At 32.9% G+C, this 21,829-nt stretch overlaps 1 protein-coding gene across 1 annotated transcript in view; it reads left to right on the top strand.

Moving 5' to 3' along the window:
- Window positions 1–21,526, top strand: part of LOC126893328 (fez family zinc finger protein 2-like) — a 180,784-nt gene extending 159,258 nt beyond the window's left edge. Inside the window, exon 2 of the mRNA XM_050663380.1 lies at window positions 19,079–21,526. Within this exon, the coding sequence (XP_050519337.1) occupies window positions 19,100–20,209 (1,110 nt within the window). The 5' untranslated portion in view covers window positions 19,079–19,099 and the 3' untranslated portion in view covers window positions 20,210–21,526. The remainder of the gene's footprint in view (window positions 1–19,078) is intronic.
- Window positions 21,527–21,829: the final 303 nt, after the last annotated feature.

The raw sequence follows: 21,829 nt of genomic DNA, 5'->3' as shown, positions 1-21,829 counted from the left end.
CATACGGGTAATGACACATTCTCGTTCAATTTGTGACAAAAAACATATCTTCCCTTTTTTTCATGCGATGCGCCGTTTTCGTGTAGAAATAAAATATCTTAACGCTAACAAAATATTCGGCGTAATTTTCTATACGAATTTATAGAAACTTATACTTTGTAAGCGTTAAGATATTTTTTGGATAAAAACGGCGAGTCGTATAAAAAAATATTTTTTGTCACAAATTGAACGATTAATTTAAAAATGATTTTTAATTTGGAATATCTCAGTGGCGTACTATTTTTTTCTTTAGAAAATTTCATATCATTACCCGCATGCGCGCCAATGGCCAATATAAAATTCTTAGTTGTATGTCAAAAATGCACAATAACTATCTCTTATAACCCACCAAATTTCATTTGAATATCCCAACCGGTTTTAGAGCAATAGATAAATAGTCAGTTTGTAAGAAAAATTTCAGCACCCCGTATCTCGTAAACGAAGTATTTGCAGACATATGATTATAGAGCAAACTGTCATTATTTTTTCATGTAAAATTACCCCTCAAAGTTTGTCATACGTATTTAGAAAAACCCTGTGTATTATTATGAATTTGTATAGAAACTTATTTCGAATACTGGTAAACGTTAATATATTTTATTTTTTGCATAAAATCGGCACATCGTATGAAAAAAGGGAAGTTAAATGTTTTGTTGCAAATTGAAGGGAAAATTCAAAAATTATTTTTAATTTAAAATATCTCAGTAGCGTACTTTTTCTTATTTAAACAAATTTAGACCATTACCCATATGCGCGCCAATGGTGAATAAAAAATTGTTAGTTGTATGTTAAAAAATGCGCAATAACTACCTCTTAAAACCCACCAAATTCTATTACAATGTTGCCAGTGGTTTATTTAAAAAACGTGGGCCAAAAGCTGATATGTGCACTTAGATCCGTAAATTTTTTGCATTTTGCAAAATTAACAGAAAATGTTTATGAAATTTGTAGCTAGATTATGTGTAAACTCATATGGATAGCTGTAAGAAAATTAAACTCAAAACCAAATATTGATATTTCTAAAACTGTGATTTGATGAACGTCGTAGAAATTTGAATTTGCTCTCCTGAAAAGTAGCAAAAATGGACATATCAGCTTTTGGCAAACGACCACTCAATTGTATGTCAAAAAATGCGCAATAACTACCTCTTAAAACCTACCAAATTTCATTTGCATCTCTCAACCGGTTTTAGAGCAATAAATAAATCGTTAGTTTGTAAGAAAAATTGCAACACCCCGTACCTATCTCGTAAACGAAGCATGAACAAAAATATACGTTTATGGACCAAACTGTCATTATTTTTTCGTATATATATATATATATATATATATATATATATATATATATATATATATATATATATATATATATTACTGTGTTTCAATTTATCAATCAAAGATAGAATAAATTTTTTTATTTTTTTAATATAACGCGGGCACATAAATTTGATACACCCTGTATATTGATTTGTAAATATTTATTAGAAGTTAGCTTTCAACGCAAGGTAGTTTCTCCTTAATGAATTTTTCCATGAAGAATATTAAAAACATTTTTGTAAACAAAAGTGAAGTGAAAGTTATTTAGGATTATTATTTTAAATCGATTGTTTATTACGGGAAAGGTCAAACCTCAGGTAGATGTAATTATTAGTTTTTAGAAAAATAGAGGTAAAGAGAATTGGAATTTTAAATATGTTTGTTTAATGATAGGAATATTTAGATAATTTCCGAAAAGTCATAAGTTTTGAGTAGAAGTATTGTTTGATAGAATGACTGGATTTTTTCGAATGAAACAGAGGAAGAGTGGAGAGAGAAATGTTTCTGATTGGCTTGGCAATTTGGAATGGGGAAAGTTTTGTTTGAATGTTGAGACAGTTTGGAAAAGAAAAGATTAGTATGTTACCGGCAGCCGAGAGGAGCAGTCAAAAGTTTTCGTGAGTAGTTCAGAAGCAAGTACTAGTGTTTTGTTTTGATAGTGGGAGTAGCCGAAAAGTGGTCCGAGAGACAAATCAAATCGAGAAGAAATACCTCTTTGATTCTGTAAAGTCCAAGAGAGTAAGTTACAAGAATTATCATTATTAAAATTATTTGTGACACCAAGTAAAAAAGATACTTGGTCTCCGGAGATTGTTGTTGAGAGAAAGCGAGGAGAGAGTTTTGGAGTTTATTGAACGAGTACTGGCAAAAAAAGAGGCCTGGCTTGTGTTTTGGAGAAATAGTTGCTGGTATCCTGCTGGATTGTTTGCTGAGACCGGAGAGGGCTTTGATTGGTAGCCTAACATAATCAACAAGGAGGAGCTGTTTGGGTCAAGAGGAGACATCATTGTATGTGAATCAAAAAGGTCAGTCAATAACCTATGTGATAGATTTTTTTTATAATCAGAAGTTAAAATTTGTTACGTAAAAGCATATGCATTTAAGATTCCAACATTTCAAAAATTTATTAGGAAGTATAAGTAATTTGGGAATACCAAATTTGTTTGTTTAGCTTGTTTTATTAATAGTATCAAGAACAAAGCGATAAATATTTGTTTGAATTAGATTAATTTATATGGTAAAAGTTTCTTTTGGACAGTTATGCCCACAGGATTTAATTAAAAATTTATTTATGATTTTTCTATTTTTTCCTTTTCCTATTTTATCCCGATAAGGATCAACTAAGAGACACTGAAGCCACGAAAAAGGATAAGTATAACCTAAGAGAATTTAATTAATTTTTTTTGACAAAAGGCACCCTGAAATTTTTTCTTAATAATTTTTATGTATGATTTGCGTTAATTAAATAATTGATCAAATAAATAATAATTACAGTCGAACCCGGTTATTGGAATAGCCTTCGTGCCAAGCAGAAGTATTCCTATAACCGGGATATTCTAATAACCGATCATTGGTGGCTGGTAAAATCGTTTCGGGACTCCAATTTCTATTCCTTAAACCCGGGATATTCTTTTAAGCGGTATTCTAATAAGCGGTTTCGACTGTAATATCAAAGTAATAAGAAGCAGATCATAACAATATATATATATATATATATATATATATATATATATATATATATATATATATATATATATATATACATATTATATAGATCTATAAAGAGAAACGTGTAAGTGCATCGGACATTATTGATTAGGGTCGTAATCCCGAACAAATGGCAATGTAATTCAATGCATGAAGTAGTTTATTTTTGTGATTACACGAACATCATTTCGAGTGACATTTGGTCAATTAATTTCAGGATTATAATTGATATTTGTAAAAATATTCCACAAATCTATTTCCGTTGCATCCGACATTTTCCGAATTGAATGGGGGAATGTGAGAACGTAATTGGTACGAAATCTCTATTAACTCCGATGTGAAGAATCCAACAACGGATTTAGGGTGGTTGTTCTAGAGGTTGGTGCGTTCACTTGAAACCCTTTCAATGGTAACTGTTCTCTATTTACATTCTCTTTCACATATTTTTCGAAAAAAGGGAAATATAAATAAATAATATCTAAAGACCTACAACTGCATGATAAAAGTGGTGAAGACGTGTCTGAAATATAGACTCTGACAATTTAAAGCAGCTAAAATAATCTTAATATTAAAATCAAGGAAATCAAACTCTTGGTTTAAATAGCCAACCAGCAGGCCAAAGCCACCATTTAAAATAAAAATGTATTACCTACCTCATGAAACTTTTTTATTTAAAAATACACGAGGAAAAAGTTTTACTGTAGTTAAAAATATAGGGCTACATCACAGAACTAGTTTTCGATCGGATGATCGATCATCATCAGTGCTGGCACGATGCAGACATGCTAACCACCAAAATAAAAAAATATACGGGTAAAAACCCTTTAAAGTTGATAGGTCATGGAAACCTAGATTATATTTGTGAAGTTAAACATGGATGCACAAAATGGCAACTCAACAGTTGCCGTCATCTATTTTGGGTACCCCAATAATAATTTAATTGGAACGTACACAAACATTTGGAGGGGTTTAAGGGAACAACTTTACTTTACTTAATCAGTAGACCCATTTGTACCTTTCTGTGTTGGGCCGTTTATAATACAATTCATTAAATTACAATATTTTACAATCTTCTGAGTTGTCCTAGCTCTTAACGAATTTTCTCCATTCCTTCCTATTGGATGCCATCTGTGTTGCTTCCTGTCAAGTCTTATCCTTACTCTGCAGTATCTGCAAAATGTCACTGTTCCATTCTTTAATGGGTCTTCCTCTTCTGTTCTTCCCTATTGGTTTGGCGTCCCACACTCTTTTTACTTGTCTATTATTATCCATCTGGGTTAGATGTCCGAACCATGCCAATTTTTTCTCCTTGATTGAGTCGAGTATCGGTTTGATTTTGAGTCTTTCTCTTATTTCTTCATTTCTGATTCTATCAGTTCTTTTTTACTCTGATCGTTCTTCTGAGGTATTTCATCTCTGCTGCCTGAATTCTGCTCTGATGTCTTTTGTTTAATATCCAATTTTCTGCTCCATATGTCACCGTAGGTCTATATATTGTCTTGTATATTGTCATCTTGGTCTTTGTTGATATTTATTTGTTATTAAGGAATCCTATATTTAGTGCTTGGAATAGTTTTCCTGTGTTTTCCATTCTGTTGTTAAGATCGTTTTCGATGTCTCCTTTGTTGTTGGTTACTGTTCCTAAGTATTTGTATGAATTTGTCTGTATTATTTTTTGTTGGTCTATCATTACTTCTATTTGATCTTCCGTCCCTTGTTTCCTTGATATTTTCATTAGCTAAGTCTTCTCTTTGTTTACGTTTAAGTTGTATTTGCTTGCTTCTAGGTTCCATTTCTCTAAGTTGTATTCAGGGCCGCCGCTAAAGTGTTGGCCGCCCGTGTGCAACTTAATATTTGCCGCCCCCTTCCAACACTTTAGTCGTTTCAACGTAGGTACTAGTATTTAAAGAAATATGCAGGACACCATAACGCATATATGAATAATAATTGCTCTGATCTCGACGTTACTATATTTAAATATATAGGCCAGGATCCTGCGTACCAAAAAAAGTTGATTAATAGCAAGCTGAAAAATTGTTAATAGCTTAACGGTGTCTATTCGGACAAACTTTGATGTATGAGAACACTGGAACAGGGGAAGTTTTAATTGTGGAACAGGTTAAAAATTTGGAACGTCAGACTACGAAAACGTTCCATGTATTTTGTCGGACATAACTTCCAATTGATTTGTTACCATTTCATTAAACTCTCATGCAGAAATCAGACTGGTGTTTATCACCAACTGGGCATTTTAATGAGTGGAACACGAAGAACATGTCAAATGACAGGAATCATGTTGGTTAGTAATATCAGTCTGATTTTTGCATGAGAGTTTAATGAAAGGGTAACAAATCAATTGGATGCTCTGTTCGACAAAATACAGGGGACGTTTTCGTAATCTGACGTTCCAAATTTTTAAACTGTTCCACAATTAAAACTTTCCCTGTTCTAGTGTTCCGGTACATCAAAGTTTGCCCGACTAGACACCGTTAAGCTATTAACAAGTTTTCAGCTTGCTATTAATCAACTTTTTTTTGGTACGCGGGACCCAGGCCAATTTGAAATACAGTAGTGTGCAAAAGAAAAGCGTGTCTAAAATCATCAAATTCTCAACTTAGACTGAACTATAACCCTATCCATAACAATACATAAGCATAAAGGAACAATATCATAACAGCAACCGTCAAGTAATAAAAAATTTTTTTTAAACCATCTAGTAATAAAAAAGACTTTTTATTACTCAATGAGAGCAACTTAACAAGCACTTATCTAAATTCTCGGAAAGTATCCTATTGTCGTATCGTACTCTCTTAACAAATCATAAATGTTCAGAATTTGAAAAAATCGCATATGGGCCACGTAGATACAAATATCTTATAGTCCGAAATCCGCCAGCCACTTTGAACTAAAAAGCATTCCCGGAACTACTTTATGACTACAGCTGCAAAAGGGCAGTTCATATAATAAATAACATTTTCTGGCATTTTTGTTTAGACTGTTTGGAATATTAGAGTTTATAGAAATATCTGAATCATTACTATTTAATTTTTTGAATTTATTTTCGTTTTAAAAAAAGTATTATCATCAGTGGCCTGCTTTTGGCCGCCCCTATAATCGGCCGCCCGTGTGCGATGCACACTTTGCACATTTGCATTCTGTTCCAACCGATGCAGTATTTCTTGAAAGTTTTCTTACATTCTTTCACTATCTCATCTATTACATTTATGAATAGCACTGGGCTGAGACTTCCCCCTTGTCTAACTCCTTGAGTTGTTTCAAATGGTTCTGACTGTATATTTAACATTCTTACTGTATTTGTTGTTTTCATGTATATACTCTTTGTTGCTTCTATCAGTTCTTCACTTACTTGCTTCTTCTTTGAGCTTTCCCATATATCTTTTGTTTTGACTGAGTCGAATGCTTTTTCCATGTATATAAAGCTCAGATATATTTCTCTATTTTTCTTTAATGCTTTTTCTATTACTTGTTGCATGGTGAATATATGGTCTTGTGTGTTGTGTCGTTTCCTGAATCCACTTTGTACGTCCTCTAATTTAGGTTCTATTTCTTTTCTGATTTTCCTTTTTATTATGGTTTCGTATACTTTTGATGCTACACATAGTAGTTAAGGGAACAAAACCCCCATAAAATATTTATTGTGTTTACAAATCTCACTGTTTTTTTTTAAGATGTTCCTGCCATAAGAACGCCACATGTCCATTTTCAATATAAAATCTCTAACAATTTTCGATATACAAAAATTGATTTTCATTTTGTAACTTAATAGACTACAGGCCCATGTCAAAAATGGATGGGTCATATGAACCACCAGGTGACGTATATAGCAGGGGTCACCAATTAGCGGACCGCGGTCCGCATCCGGACCGTGAGCTACTTTTGTGCGGACCGTCAATAAATTCAGAATATACCTAGTGTTTGGGAATTTTGAAAATGTTTGGATATGAAATTGTGTACTATGTTTGGCTCAACTTACGTGTGCGAAGCCGCTTTATCAAGAATTAACATAGGAGTACTTTTCAGATGTGCATGTTTAATTAAAATTATTTTCAGATTTAATAAGTTTGCAACAAACACCTTGCATTAACACTAATTTAGAAAAGATAACATGTTAATTAGCATTTTGTACTATGATTATTTATTTTAAATTCCTCAGTTTCCTTTCTACAAAATTGAAGATGTCTAAAAACTTCATTAGCATTCAAAATATAAATTCCTAATTTTTAAAATATTCTCAGTAACAATTTACAATACTGCTGTTTTCAAAATATACTGATAATAACATCAAAACAATACACAATGAATTTATATTTTATTTATTGTATCAGGAAAACTTAAAGAAAAGTATACAGTAACCAAAAAACAATCAGATATTATTAGTTTTCCTTTCCATATTAGTCCATGTGTGAGGCCACTTTAGTATGAAAAATGTTTCTGACTCGATTTCATTGCGGATTCCTGTTTAAAAATGTCCCCTTTAAACAAATCAGAAGGGTGCCGGGCGAAACAATTTTTAAGTAAATTCAAAATTACTTTTTTGCCTCGAAAAATGTATTTTTAGGTTTCTTGGGTAATTATAAACAATAAAAGTCTCTTGTCATATTTCTGAAAAGTTTTCGAGTTATAAGCGATTTAAAATCTGAAAAATGCGAACATATGCATTTGCGATGCTTGAAAACTCATGAGTTTTAATAAAATGACAGATCTTTTTTATTTAAGATGGCCCAAAAATGCTAAAAACATATTTTCGCGGGCAAAAAGGTGATGTTTTGAATTTGTTAAAAAAATGGTAAAACAATTTCTGCCCAAAAATTTCGCCCGTCACCCTTCTGATTTGTTTATAGGGGATATTTTTTTAGAGAGAATCCACAAAGAAACCGAATCAGAACAGTCAGACACAGGCAGCATAAATCTGGACCCCGGAAGTGTCATAGGTTTTCGAAACGGACCCTCAGGGAAACTAATTGGTGACCCCTGGTATATAGGACGATATAAGAGCATAAAATAATAAGATTCAGCACTATGCCGTCACTTGTAAGCAGTCCAACTGAGTGCTGGTGAGAATTAAAAAGTGCAGGTAGAGTGGGTACATTTTGGTCATATATTTTTGTACGGCATTTTTACCATCGATAGATCCATGAAAAATAATAAGAAAGCGCGCAGTGCCGTAAAAAAATGGTGAGCCACAAAGTTGGTAAATTTTTTTGATTTACTGACAATTTCCAGGGTAAATTTGGTCATTTCATTCTGTACGGCATCAATTTCATACTGTTTCAATACAACTTTTAATCCATTATTCCGCAACGCCGTACAAAAATCATGCGACAAGGGGAAAAATCGAGGGTTGCAATCCCCTCTCTTTCCTTGGTCCGGGGGGTGATTTGAAACAACATAAAATTAATTTATTTTGAAAGTATTTTATGCACAGATAACATTATTTTACATGCCGTACATTTTCGTTGGTCCAAAGGTTTTTAGGAAAAAAAAGCTCAAGGAAAAATCCACAGAATGAAATGTAAGAAAAATCCATAAAACGAAATGTAAGGTGAAATTTATAACGATATTTTTTTATACGGCATTTAGATAGTTCATTTGTACTTAATGCAATAATTTATAAAAAGGTAACGCCGCGACGTACAAATCTGAAAATTCATATTGATAAAAAGTAATAAAAATATTAAATAAATATAATTTACATTATATTATATCGCTTAACGAGCAACGTTCTGTTACGACGTTTAGCATTTGTAGGCATATATCTACACCTGCCTATAATACTGTACTGTGTGGTAAGTAGTCGTTTTCTAGTAGTAATTTTTCTAAAAAATAGTTGTTTTATTTATTCACATCATTAAAATGAACCAAATCAATTATATACATGTATCAATAATGTTTGAAGTATATATTAAACCAAAGAGTATACAAAATTGTTGATACTGGGATTTACAGTTTCAATTCTTGGATATTATATACCTACACACCCTTTAACTTCAGTTACACGTCATAGGCATAATGATTTTATCATATTATCAATAATTGTTCTCTTCAAAAATATGTTTAAAAAAATACCGTACAGTATCAAATGACCCTAAAGTACTACACCTTTAAAATGGTAGCGTCATTTTCATCAGCCTAAAAGATATGGTCTGCATTATAATGTACGGCATCATTTTTTCCTAATTTATTTATCTTAGTACTATTTAAAACAAAGGATAAATGTAGGAAATTGCTCTATTTTATTAATCTATGAATATTTAAACTTTTGCAATAATTTTAAAAAATTCTGTTTTTGTATTTCTCTATAATTTTTTTAGAACAGTTTTTTTAAACGGCAATACTATATAACAATTTTATTTTACAATATCATGTTAAAAAAAAGTTGCCGTACAGAGTCAAATGATTTTTTTAGCTTTATAAATCAAGTATACCATGAAATTAACATAATTATTAATATACATTCAAATGAACAATACTTTTTTGACGGCATTATTTTTAATAGTACTTTTGAGTGCTAGATAATGTTTTGGAACCGAAGCCGTACTTTTTCAAATCACCCCTCGGACCACGGAACGAGAGGGGTTTGCAACCCTCGATTTTTTCCCCTTGTCGCATGATTTTTGTACGGCATTGCGGAATAATGGATTAGAAGTTGTATTGAAACAGTATGAAATTGATGCCGTACAGAATGAAATGACCAAATTTACCCTGGAAAATGTCAGAAAATAAAAAAAAAAATTACCAACTTTGTGGCTCACCATTTTTTTACGGCACTGGGCGCTTTCTTAATATTTTTCATGGATCTATCGATGGTAAAAATGCCGTACAAAAATATATGACCAAAATGTACCCATTCTACCTGCACTTTTGAATTCTCACCAGAACTCAGTTGGACTGCTTACAAGTGACGGCATAGTGCTGAATTTTATTATTTTATGCTCTTATATCGTCCTATATACGTCACCTGGTGGTTCATATGACCCATCCATTTTTGACATGGGCCTGTAGTCTATAAAAGGACTGTAATTTTTTATGTGCACATTTGTGTTAAGGTAAGTTGGTTTAAATCGAATTATTTTTGGTCCCACAATATCTGATTTGAGTTATGACCTTCCTTTTTGTTACACCCTGTATTAAAATATTTCTTCCATGGTACAAAGAATGTATGAAAAAGTTACATTTTCAAACGCCTTATTTGACTTTTCTCATATTATGTAAAAAACCTCCTTTCGGCTCTATTCTCGAACAAGCGCCAGAGCATATTTATGTAAAATATGTGAAATTGAGTGAATAATATTAACCTTTTCAATGTGCATTCTGGCTATGATGCAAAGAAGCAAAGCTTCAACGGTAAACTCGGTTGAAAGGCGTTCCCACCCCTTCGCGTTTCGCATGAATCTTTTAAAAAACGTTTTCGTGATGCATTGATTGAGATCGTGAAAGGCAGAGCTAACTTTACAGTTGAAAACGACTGCCACAATCGACGCCCCTCAATTCGCAAATGGTAGAGGCGCGAGATTAAAATCACCTCTTGAATTCGATAGACCATGCAACGAGGAAGGCTATCAACTTTATTTCAACTTAACTAAGTTTTTAGCTACCACCTCGACCTACAAATTGCACTGTTTCGTGTGCACACATTTCTGGATGAATTAAGTTTCCACGTAAGCCAAAGAGGCTAAAATGGATACTAAAACGTGTAAATAATAGGTACATAAACAAGAACTTTTAATAAGAGAACAATTTAATAATACGAAAATATCAAAACACACATTTTAACTAAATCTTTTATAACAAATCGTCGCCTTAGCCCTTTCAGGCCTAGAGCTTCACGATACGATACAATATCGATACTTTTTAAGTACAGAGTATTGTATTGGTTATGCCAATGAAGTATCGTATCGAGTATCGATATCGGCAATAACTTTCTTATAAAAATATCGTATTGATATTTATTTCGATACAATATCGATACAATACTCGATAAAATATTGACATAAAAAGGATTATACATCTGAGCTGTGTAGGCCCTTTATGCCCACTTTTGCATGTTTGACAAATGGACATTATTCTAAAAATATTACGAATATTGCTTATAACTTATGCGAGTATGTATATTCTTATAAAGATTGAATATGGCTGAATGCTTCTTTCAAAGTCGACAAATACTTACTAAATGCCACATGATATAAACAGTGTAATCATAACAGACATGTACTCACTCTCAAGAATTTCAAATTCATGCACTCAAGTGTAAAATATTATAACAGCTGATGCCTGGGTTGCAGATCACTTATACTTTTATGTAATAAATAATTATGATATAAATACCCATTCCACAAAATTTAATTAAACAACTGTGGCGTTTTATTTTTTTCTCGATATCGATATTTTCAATAATATCGAGGCAAGCGTATCGACAATACAAGACTATTTTGTATTGATTTCAGATAATGAGTATCGTATCGACATTAATATTGCTAAGGTATGTATTGTATCGGTATCGTATTGGTTTTCGATACGATATCAATACAATATCGATATTTTTATCGAATATCGTGAAACTCTATTCAGGCCTGAATTTTTTTTGAGTGAAAATGAAGTTTCCCTTTGAATAAATGCGATATACGGTATCTAAAAAAGGTGTAAAAAATGCAGAAAAAAAATTCATTGTTTGAATCTGTCACAAATGACATGTCACGTTCGTGCACTTTCGGCTTATGTTCTATGAATGCAGGATCGTAAGTGTATGAAAAAATTCATTTTTATTAAACGTAAAACACCATTAGGGCCAAATAAAAATTATTTTTATAATTGTTTAATATGCTATTACATACTAACTAAAATAGAACAAATTTTTTTTGCTGAAATGTCATGTCTTTCCATTGCCTCTTTGATGAAGAAGAGCTCGTTGAAGGAACAGGTTCTTCATCCAATACAGGTTCTTCATCTAATACAGTTTCTTCAATATCCTTGTCATCGGTGTTATTTTTAAACATTTGAACGTCAAAAGCAACATCATTTTCGCCATCTAAATCTTCTATTTCGGACTAGTTACCATCATTTAACACCTCTAGAGCAAAATCGTGGGTGAGAGGCACACCTGTAATAATTAGAAAAAATATTTTTATCATTAAAATAGAGAAAAATTAATAAAAACTCAAACCAGTAAATATTTAATATTTTAATTTCCTGCTAATGAAAATTGAATGTGTGACCGCAACTCACTATCGTGATATTCAAATATTACGGGACAAGATCTCTACAAACAAACCAATAATTTCTTAAATCTTGTTTATTATCTTGAAGTTGAAACTTTATCTATACCACAACCCCGTTACAATAACATAAACACTTATAAAAAACAAGATATCTTTTACTTACCTTTACCGGCTTTGTCATCAAAATACACAGCCTTCTTTATAGGGTATTCTATTGCAAACTAAGCGCGAATTCGTTAAATAATTTCAGTTACTCTGATAATACACGATAGACACAACATATTGATATCATCTTTCCTAGTCAAAATAATTTTGATATTGATACCCACATAAACATGAGCTCACGATCGTGTCAGCCGGTCACGAAAGGGTTAGTACTATAACTTGATAGGTCCAAAACTAACGTTTTTGAGATAAATAGTTCACAAGGTGTATTTTATTTTCCTCCATATTGTGTAAAAACTTGATAACTCACTTCAAACGGGTTAAGTATTTATTTATAATTGACGAAAGTTGATAAAACTCAAATGCCCCTAATATTCAGTGCTAAAATTTGACACGATGAGTTGTCAAACTATTGTTTAATCAAAATACATAATCGTGAATGAGATGTACACTGAACAACGGCGGATCCAGCAACCTTGCAAGGAGGCGGCAATGAAATAAAAATTTTCTCGTCACTCGCGTACGCAGGATTCTCTTTCGGTATGGGCTGTTACTTTATTTTTTTTTTCATGTACCATGTCCTTTCAGAACGTTGGTTACTATCAGTGGCGGCTGGTGACTCAAAAATTTGGTAGTTCTGCAGTATTTTTTGGTTTTTTTTAATTCAATATCTTTTAATCGTTGTATTTTACAACGAGGCTTTTAGTTTGATATTTTACACCATATATTTATTCATTATATATCTATTAAAAAATAATAAAGAACTTACCGATTTTCTTCTTTTCAAATTGAAGATAAATCCAATTATATCAAAAATAGCAATGGTACATTATGGCACACTAGTAATTGTTTTATAGTTTATGTTTTTAGTAGAATTTTATCGATAAATACGCGAAACTAGGAATGCAAACGAAAAAACACTACAAACAAAATCGCCACAACAATAATTGCATTATAGGGTCTTACGAACTAACTACACACAGAGCCAAATATATTTTTTTTTATAAATAAGCTCGATTCTTCGATTTTTTTTTAAAGCAAACTTGTCTATAACTTTTTCATTAAAGTTTGGTATTTCTTTTATAAGTGTTTTTTTCTACTGACAACATGGTTAATGCTACAAGTCGGTCTTCAGTCATGGAATTTCTCAAGAATGTTTTAATCCGTTTTAAACTCGAAAAGCACCTTTCAGCTTCTGCCGTACTCATGGGCACTGTAATTAGAATTTGAAGCAGTTTTACAGTTTCTTGAAAAGGCTCTGTTAAATTATTTTCAATTAAAAATTTTAAAAAAGGTATTGCCCCATTAATGTCTCTACAGTCTCTTCTAAAATAAATAACAGATAATTCAGTCTTCAAGCGCTCCCTATCTAAATTTGGATATGACGCGCAAGTCAGGCTTAAATTATCATCTGGGAAATTAGCACAATAATTATCAAATTGCTCAGGATAAAGCAATGAAGTTGCAAGTAGGTGATTTTTAAAAGCAAATCTATCATTTGCACAATTTATGATTATATCACAAACTTCGATAGATGCTCTCCGATGATCTACTGGACTGTTATCCTTCCGTAACCTTTTAGTTGGTAATGGTTCAACGCATAAACTAGAACCTTGGTCAATGGTATCATCTATTGAATTTCTAACTGAATTCATGTATCTTTCGAAATCTGTCACCTTTTTATTGATTTCCAAAGGATCCGTTTTAGTCTTTTGAAGGGCATTATACAAAACGTCTACTTGTGGCATTATGCGATGGAAAAATGTTAACCAAAAAACAAAATTTTGATCCACTAGTATTCTTCGAATGGAAGACGCTGAACTACAGACAGCTGCCTTGTCAAACGATTCTTCTATTTCTTCCATACATTCGATAAAAGAAGATCGATGTTCAAACACAACATTAACAGTTCGAATATTGAAGTTCCAGCGAGTTGGAGCGCCATGAGGAATTTTCTTTTGGACGATTTTATCTAAAACTGCCACTCGTTGTGGCGAATTTTTAAAAAAGGTAGGGATTTCATTTAAATTTCCAAAAAAAAGTCTAACTTGAGAGTTTTCGGAACAAGCCTTAGACATTATTAAATTTAATTGATGCGCGTAACAGTGTACAAAATGAGCAAATGGATATTTTTCTTTGATTCTGGCTTGAACTCCTGCGTGCTGTCCACACATGACCGCTGCCCCATCATAACTCTGAGCAATTAGTTTATTATTTGAGTTTTCCAGGATAGGATCCAAAACACTGAAAATGTTTTTGCTTAAAGTATCTGCATTTAATTTTGAAGGTCCAAATATGTCCAAAATCGTTCTACCGGTGCTCCATTTCGACAATATCTAAATACTAAAACCATTTGTGATTTTGCTGAAATGTCTGTAGTCTCGTCGGCCATGACAGCTAGATATGGAGATTCCCGAATTTCCTCCAAAATTTTATCCTGGCATAATTCCAACATGCAGTCCAAAATATCATTTTGAATTTCTTTAGAAATGCCCTTAAAAACCGTCGATTCTTCCAAGTGTTGTGCTAAAGTTCTATCCAATTCAGCAGTAAAATTTATGAGGCCGCGAAAAATTCCAGGATTGTCGGATGTTTGTGTCACGTCGTGTCCCCGAAGCGCCAATTCGAAAACACTACAAAATTTTATGCAGTCTATAATTTTTGAGAGAACATACCTATTTTTTGTTACAGCTTCATTGAATTTTTGAATATTTATCCAGTATGCAGAATCTAACTGTTCTTTAATATTCACGGAGCCTAATAAAGCATATTCCATTTGATTGTGCAAATGATGCTTAGAAGTTTCGTGCTTTTTTATTTTATCACTTAAATGTACTAAGTCTGTTACACCAACTTGCGTCCATGACTTATCACCTCCAAAGAGTACACAAGGAAAACAGAAAAGAGCGTTTTTTCTGTTGCAGCCACATATCCAACTATTTCTCGTATAAATATCGCAATTAAATTGTCGTTTGTAATTTTTCCCTCGGCTTGATCCTTCTTTTTCGATTTTAATATCCGGCAAAGGACGTCCTTTGCATTTTAATTCTAGTTTTTCGTCATAAGAATATTTAAAGAATCTCTTAACATTAATCAAATTATAAATAACATCCATCCTGAACAGCACTTTTATTCTCATATACTTAATATAAATACCGAATTACGTGCAGGACAACTTATTTTAACAGTCGTCGCGTCGCGATCACCGATTATTTAAAATTACAATAAACGTAGGTTTCTACACACTAGTTCGAACTGCGACAAATGCAGCTCAAATATTGCTTTCAGTCGTCGCCTGAAAAGTGTAGGCGAGGGTTGAGCGGGTGTTATCGGGGATATCTTTAACAGTTCACAGCTCGGAGTAGCACCGGTCCGGTCAAATAAGTGGGACTTGCTATCGCCATGAGATGCGACGGACGACAGATTAAAATAAAGGCGGCCATGCACGAAAACCATCTAAATGAATTTAGATTTTATAAGTAGTGATATTTTTTATTTAATTTTCAAAGTAATTTTGTTTGGATTATTTTGGTGGTTCTGCAGCTCCGCAGCACTTATATACCAACCGCCACTGGTTACTATCATAGCTATCTTAATTTTATTCACTGCCACCCTAAATCAACCACGAAGTGCTTTTTCGTACTGGACTGCGTTTGCCTTCTATTTTCACTTGCATAATATTTTGTAGCAACCTATATTTGAAACTTCTCATTACATGTCCAAAATACTCCACTTTTCTCTTCTTGATGCTCTATACTCTATATACTATAATCTCAGTAGTCTTGATGAGACGTTCTAGTACTGTGAGTTTCGAATCTTCTTCACCCAAGATACTTTTTCTTCTATAGAACCACATTTCGAAAGCCTCAGGGCGATTTAGGTAAGTAGATCGATTTTATTCACAGTCCATGACTCGACATCATACAGTAAGACCGAGAACACGTACTTTGGAGAAGGAATTCTGTTTTATGTTTCATTCCGTTATTCAGTTGTCAACAGTACACAAAACTCACTATTTATTTTCAATCGTAATTATCTCTTTCTTAAAAAAAGGCGACACCATGCGAAGTCTCAAGGAGGGGGCAATTGACCCCATTGACCCCCCTTGGATCCGCGCCTGACACTGAATGCTACAACTAGCTAACTCTAGTTATCTAGTGGTAGCACGTGTTTTTCTGAAACCATTGAGCCTATCACGTAATTGTTATCTGTTGATTCGGTTCATGTTAACGTAAAAATTCGAGAATTGTTAGCAAATCTGGCAACCTCCATGGCGGAGCGCTAATTTTCACCAAAATAATGCTTAAAATATTAGTTTTGTTAAAAAGTTCACTAGATGCAACTTGGCACGACATGCGACATTACCAAATGTTAACATTATGATAGTGCTAAAAGTTGAAATTTACTTTTTCATGTTATTTTCCATATTGGAAAACAAATTTGCATCTTATTCCTAAATAGATCAGTAGTCAAAAATTTAAGGAACAGTATTTTGGAGCTGCAGAGTGAATTCCGTAATTACCAACATCATGGTAGTAGCATAAATATCTTTAAAATCTTTAAACCCGTTTATCTCAGAACTACAAATTTCGAGTTATCAAGTTATAGTATTAAGGCGACGAAATATTCAATGTGATGCCCTCAATATGCTTACCTCAATAAGGTTATCAATTTTTTCTGTGCCGCTTTATATCAAATATATCGAAAAATAATGACTTTATCGTTACGAATAAAGAGTATATTATTTACATAGAAAGTATGGGAAAATCGAAAAATTGTACTAAAATAGCAATTCCACTAGTGGCGTAAAATTTGGTAAGGGTCAACCATTCATTTTCATGGGTATTATGACCCGTATGCACGCCAATGGTGAATATAAAATTCTTAATTGTATGTCAAAAAATGCGCAATAACTATATATCCCACCCCTAGGTATCTGTGGATACTTTATTTTGGAAAGTTTGAATTATTATTAAACGCTTTTCTTTAGTTCAATAGTTTGAGCCAAATCTTTAGACGTTAATTTGACTGCCTTTTCTTCAATGTAAATGAATGAAAATTTGCAGACATATGCATTCGCGGGAACAATACACGAATAGTTTATAATTTTTTTATGTTTATTAATTGTTTAAATAAAAAAACGATTTTAACGGAAAATTCTTAAATTCTCTTGTTTTTTACAATGAAGAAACTTGAAACTTTTACAGGTTGTAGCTAATTATATGAACTATACATAATTTCACTTTTTACGTTATGCTTCATAAATAAACAATAAAGTTTCAAATTTTTTGACGATGCCGACTACTTTTCATGTTTGTACATCATATGTTTTATAGATATTTTAATAAACATGACGATATATTTTAATGTTTGAAAAGTGTAAGACTAAAAAGTAAAAAATAAAAAAATATGAAAAAAAAATTTAATAAACGCTTTTCTTTAGTTACGAGTGACTAAAATTAAAAATATTATACAGAAATCAACTAAAAAGCAAAAAATAAAAAAAATTTAAAAAATCACGTTCGTTAAAGAAAAGCGTGGGGCGAAAACCGTTTATTCGTTGAAGACGCGCCACGCTTTTCTTTGACGAATGTGTTAGATTTTTTCAATTTTTTGCTTTTTGGTTGATTTTTTTATAATAATTTTAATTTTAGTCAATCGTAACTAAAGAAAAGCGTTTATTCAAAAATTTTTTTTCATAACATCCACTTAGGTTTTAGATTCTGCTTATAGAGTAAAGGATCTGTACTTTTGTCTGTATTGTACTTTTATCTGTACTTTTGTATGGTGTAGAAGTTTGGACACTAAAAGTATCAAGCATGAACATAATTGAAGCATTGTTTCTGCTGCGTATGTCATTAATGGTCTGATGACTGTTTTGTAAATTCTGCTTTTCATTTCTTTCCCGATATTTTATTTCTCCATATTGTTTCATTTAGGCAACCTGCGGCTCTGTTTGGTCCATTCATTTGATCTTCAACTTCTTTTTCGAGCTTTCCGTAGCTAGATAGTGTGGGGCTTAAATACTTAAATTCTATCACCTGTTCTATTATCTGATCTGATCCTCCAGCTCTAATTTACATCTTTTGTGGGGAAATTAACAAGTTAAATTTTCTGGCGCTTATATTAAATTGGTGCTGCATACGCTGTAAATCTTCTTCACTTTGAGAGATTAGTATTGCATCGTCTGCATGGTAAATTATTTTGAGTTGTTTTCCTCGCATTTGGTATCCTTTTTAGTTCTTATTTTTTTTATTATTTCATCCGTGATCAGATTGAACAATAGAGGATTTAGGTAGTCTCCCTGTCTTATACCGTTGCCAGCTTCCATTGGGTCAGTCAGTTCTTCTTCTACTTTTACTTGTATTGTGTTGTTCTGGTAGATATTTTCGATCTTTTTAATTATTCCTAGAAGTACCTCTCTTGCGTACAATAAAAGGAAAACGTCCTTTAATTTTTCTCTGTCAAACGCCTTCTTAAGGTCCATGAAATACAAATATGCCGGTTTGTTGTATTCTAATGATCTTTTATCTCTTCTAAAGTCTATATAGTATTAATAAATAAGTATACTTTAAATCTACAGTATTTGATTAATTATTAATTTTTTGTTGCAGGAAATCATAAAATATTTTACGATGGCCGAAATATCCACCAACATTTGTCTGCCACAGCAGAAGCCTCCATCTTCACCAGCAAGGACGTTAAATTTTTCAATAGCAAAAATCATGGAACCGGATACTAAATTAAGAAAATCGGATCCCGAACGAGGAAAGGATAATATACTTAATCTACCCCAGAGCTCGGCATTCGAATCAGCCTTTAAAAAATATGTTCCCAATGTACTTCGTTCCCCAGATTTTCTACAGAATTACCCTTTAGTCTATTATCACCCTAGTCAACTGATGTTAGGATCAGTATCTGTGTACAGTTCGTCAGTAGTCCCAGAACCTTCCGAACAAACTGGTAGCAGTCCTTCAGTGAATCCTTTATCCCTCCACTTTAACCAAGTTAAAACAAGTCCTGTTGCAGTACAGTCAAAAACTACGTCCTCTTCGAATGTGAGTTCACCCGTGTTAACACCGAAGCAGAAAAGTTTTGAATGTGGAGAATGTGGGAAAGTCTTCAATGCTCATTACAACCTTACTAGGCATATGCCGGTCCATACAGGAGCTAGACCTTTCGTCTGTAAGATTTGCGGGAAAGGTTTTAGGCAGGCATCCACACTCTGTAGGCACAAAATTATCCACACATCTGAGAAACCTCACAAATGTCATACATGTGGAAAAGCCTTTAATAGGTCTTCAACACTTAACACGCATGCGCGTATACATGCTGGATACAAACCTTTCATCTGTGAGTTTTGTGGAAAGGGTTTCCATCAAAAAGGAAACTACAAGAACCATAAACTCACGCATAGTGGAGAAAAAGCTTATAAATGTTCTGTATGTTCCAAAGCCTTTCACCAAATTTACAACCTCACTTTTCATATGCACACGCACAATGATAAGAAGCCTTTCACTTGCAGAGTCTGTGGGAAAGGCTTTTGCCGAAATTTCGATTTAAAAAAGCACATGAGGAAACTGCATGAAAATAGTGGAAATTGTATTGAATCGGATTGTATATCGAGCACTTCACAAGGACCAACAAATACTTCGTATTCAGCTGATAGGAATATTCATCACTTCATCAGTCCCTTCATCCGGCCTCCTATGACTGTCCCTGTATATTCATCAAAATTATTGTGACCTTCATATTAAGTGTATGTACAATATTTATAAAATACGTCATAGAATATTTTGTAATTTTAAAGTTTGCGTTTTTTCACAAGTATATTTGTACATTTAGTAAAACATGAAAAGAAAAATTTTTATATGCGCAATTTAACGTTTGCTTCTGTAATTATGCACAATTAAGAAAACCATCAAGACCAAATTTAACTATGGCCCCAAAAAAGATTCAAAAAAGTCCAAAACATCGATTCACCAAGAATGTGAAGATCTGGATTTACCAAGAAATGTAGCTGAGATAATTTTGAAAAAAAAATGTTTATTAACACTTTTTGTGTAGAATGAACCGTTCTCTCAGAAACAACGCTTAAAGCGACCATCGATTTTGAATGTCAGTTGCGCGCGCGAAATCAATTTTTTAAATAATTTTTTTTTAAACTCGACAGTAACAATTCGTTATTTTTTATCAGAGTATCAAATCAGCAAAAATCGACACTTTAAAGGTGAAGAGCAGGGCCGTAAGTACGATGTTGGGGGCCCCGGGGCAAACCTGATGTGGGGCCCTAACGGTGGCTCTCATGGGTTTACCCCCAGAGGAAGGGGGGGGGGTAAACCCCCATCCCTCATCTGGAAAATGTTTTACGAAGTTGATTGCTTCGTTTTGAAGGTCTTGTTCGTTGTTCGTTTGCATTTAAAATAAAATCACGTTGAAAAATTCTGTACGTATCTAACACTGCTTTCATTCCTTGAAAGCGAGTGTCTAGCTGATGGCATAATGTGTCGATCATTGAGTAAAACACGGTTACTCTAAATCATGACTTGGTATCTTGAAATCTTTCATCTTCGCAAAGTTCATCGAAATGGTTTTTCTTTTGCATTCTTTTTTGAGCGTCTTTTGCATTCTTTTTGGAGCGAACCCTACTGGTATTCCCCAACGTTGACACATATTTGAAGGCATTTTAAAGAAGGTTTCAAATTGCCCTCTCATTTCAATTAGAGGCTCTCTTCAAGTAAACTGTAAGCAGTTAAAAGGTCCAAAGATTTTGATTGCAGTGTTTTCGAGACTATGTTGAAGGTTTCAAGGATTTTATTTTACACAACTAGTAACAAAACAAATTTGAATGATTCTAGTTTCTTTTTTCAGTTGTGCTGCTTCGTCTCTTTCATTTCTTTTGTTACTTGTCAGAACTAGACTTGAAAGGCACTTTAAAAAATGGCAAAATATGTGTTTCAATGTATTGACTGCATCAAATCTTCCAGCCCAGCGTGTTGGATTGAGGGGTTTTAGAGTCACTTTTGAGGAATATCTTTGAGATTGGTATGAAGACTTTTCAGTGGGAGTTGGAAAAATATGAAGATATGAAGGTTTATTTAGACAAAATGCAGGAAGAGGTAAACCAGATTGCGAAGATTCAAAAAATTGAAAAGGTGGAAGAATCATTCGAGAATGCATTAAAATTCGATATGGAAAAATTGGAAGACAAATTGAAGGAGATAGGAAAATGTCAAAAAGGAGGAGACCGTCGGGAAGTAACTGTATAAGGTATCTGACCCAAATAAGGCCCGTCTTATTTAATTATGTTTAAATAAATATTAAATATTCGAGTTAATTTCTCAAAGCAATTAAAAGCGAATGAA

The sequence above is a fragment of the Diabrotica virgifera genome, chromosome 10 (genome assembly GCF_917563875.1).
Source record: "Diabrotica virgifera virgifera chromosome 10, PGI_DIABVI_V3a".
Classification (NCBI taxonomy): Eukaryota; Metazoa; Arthropoda; class Insecta; order Coleoptera; family Chrysomelidae; genus Diabrotica; species Diabrotica virgifera.
This window is presented reverse-complemented; position numbering and strand designations above follow the sequence as displayed.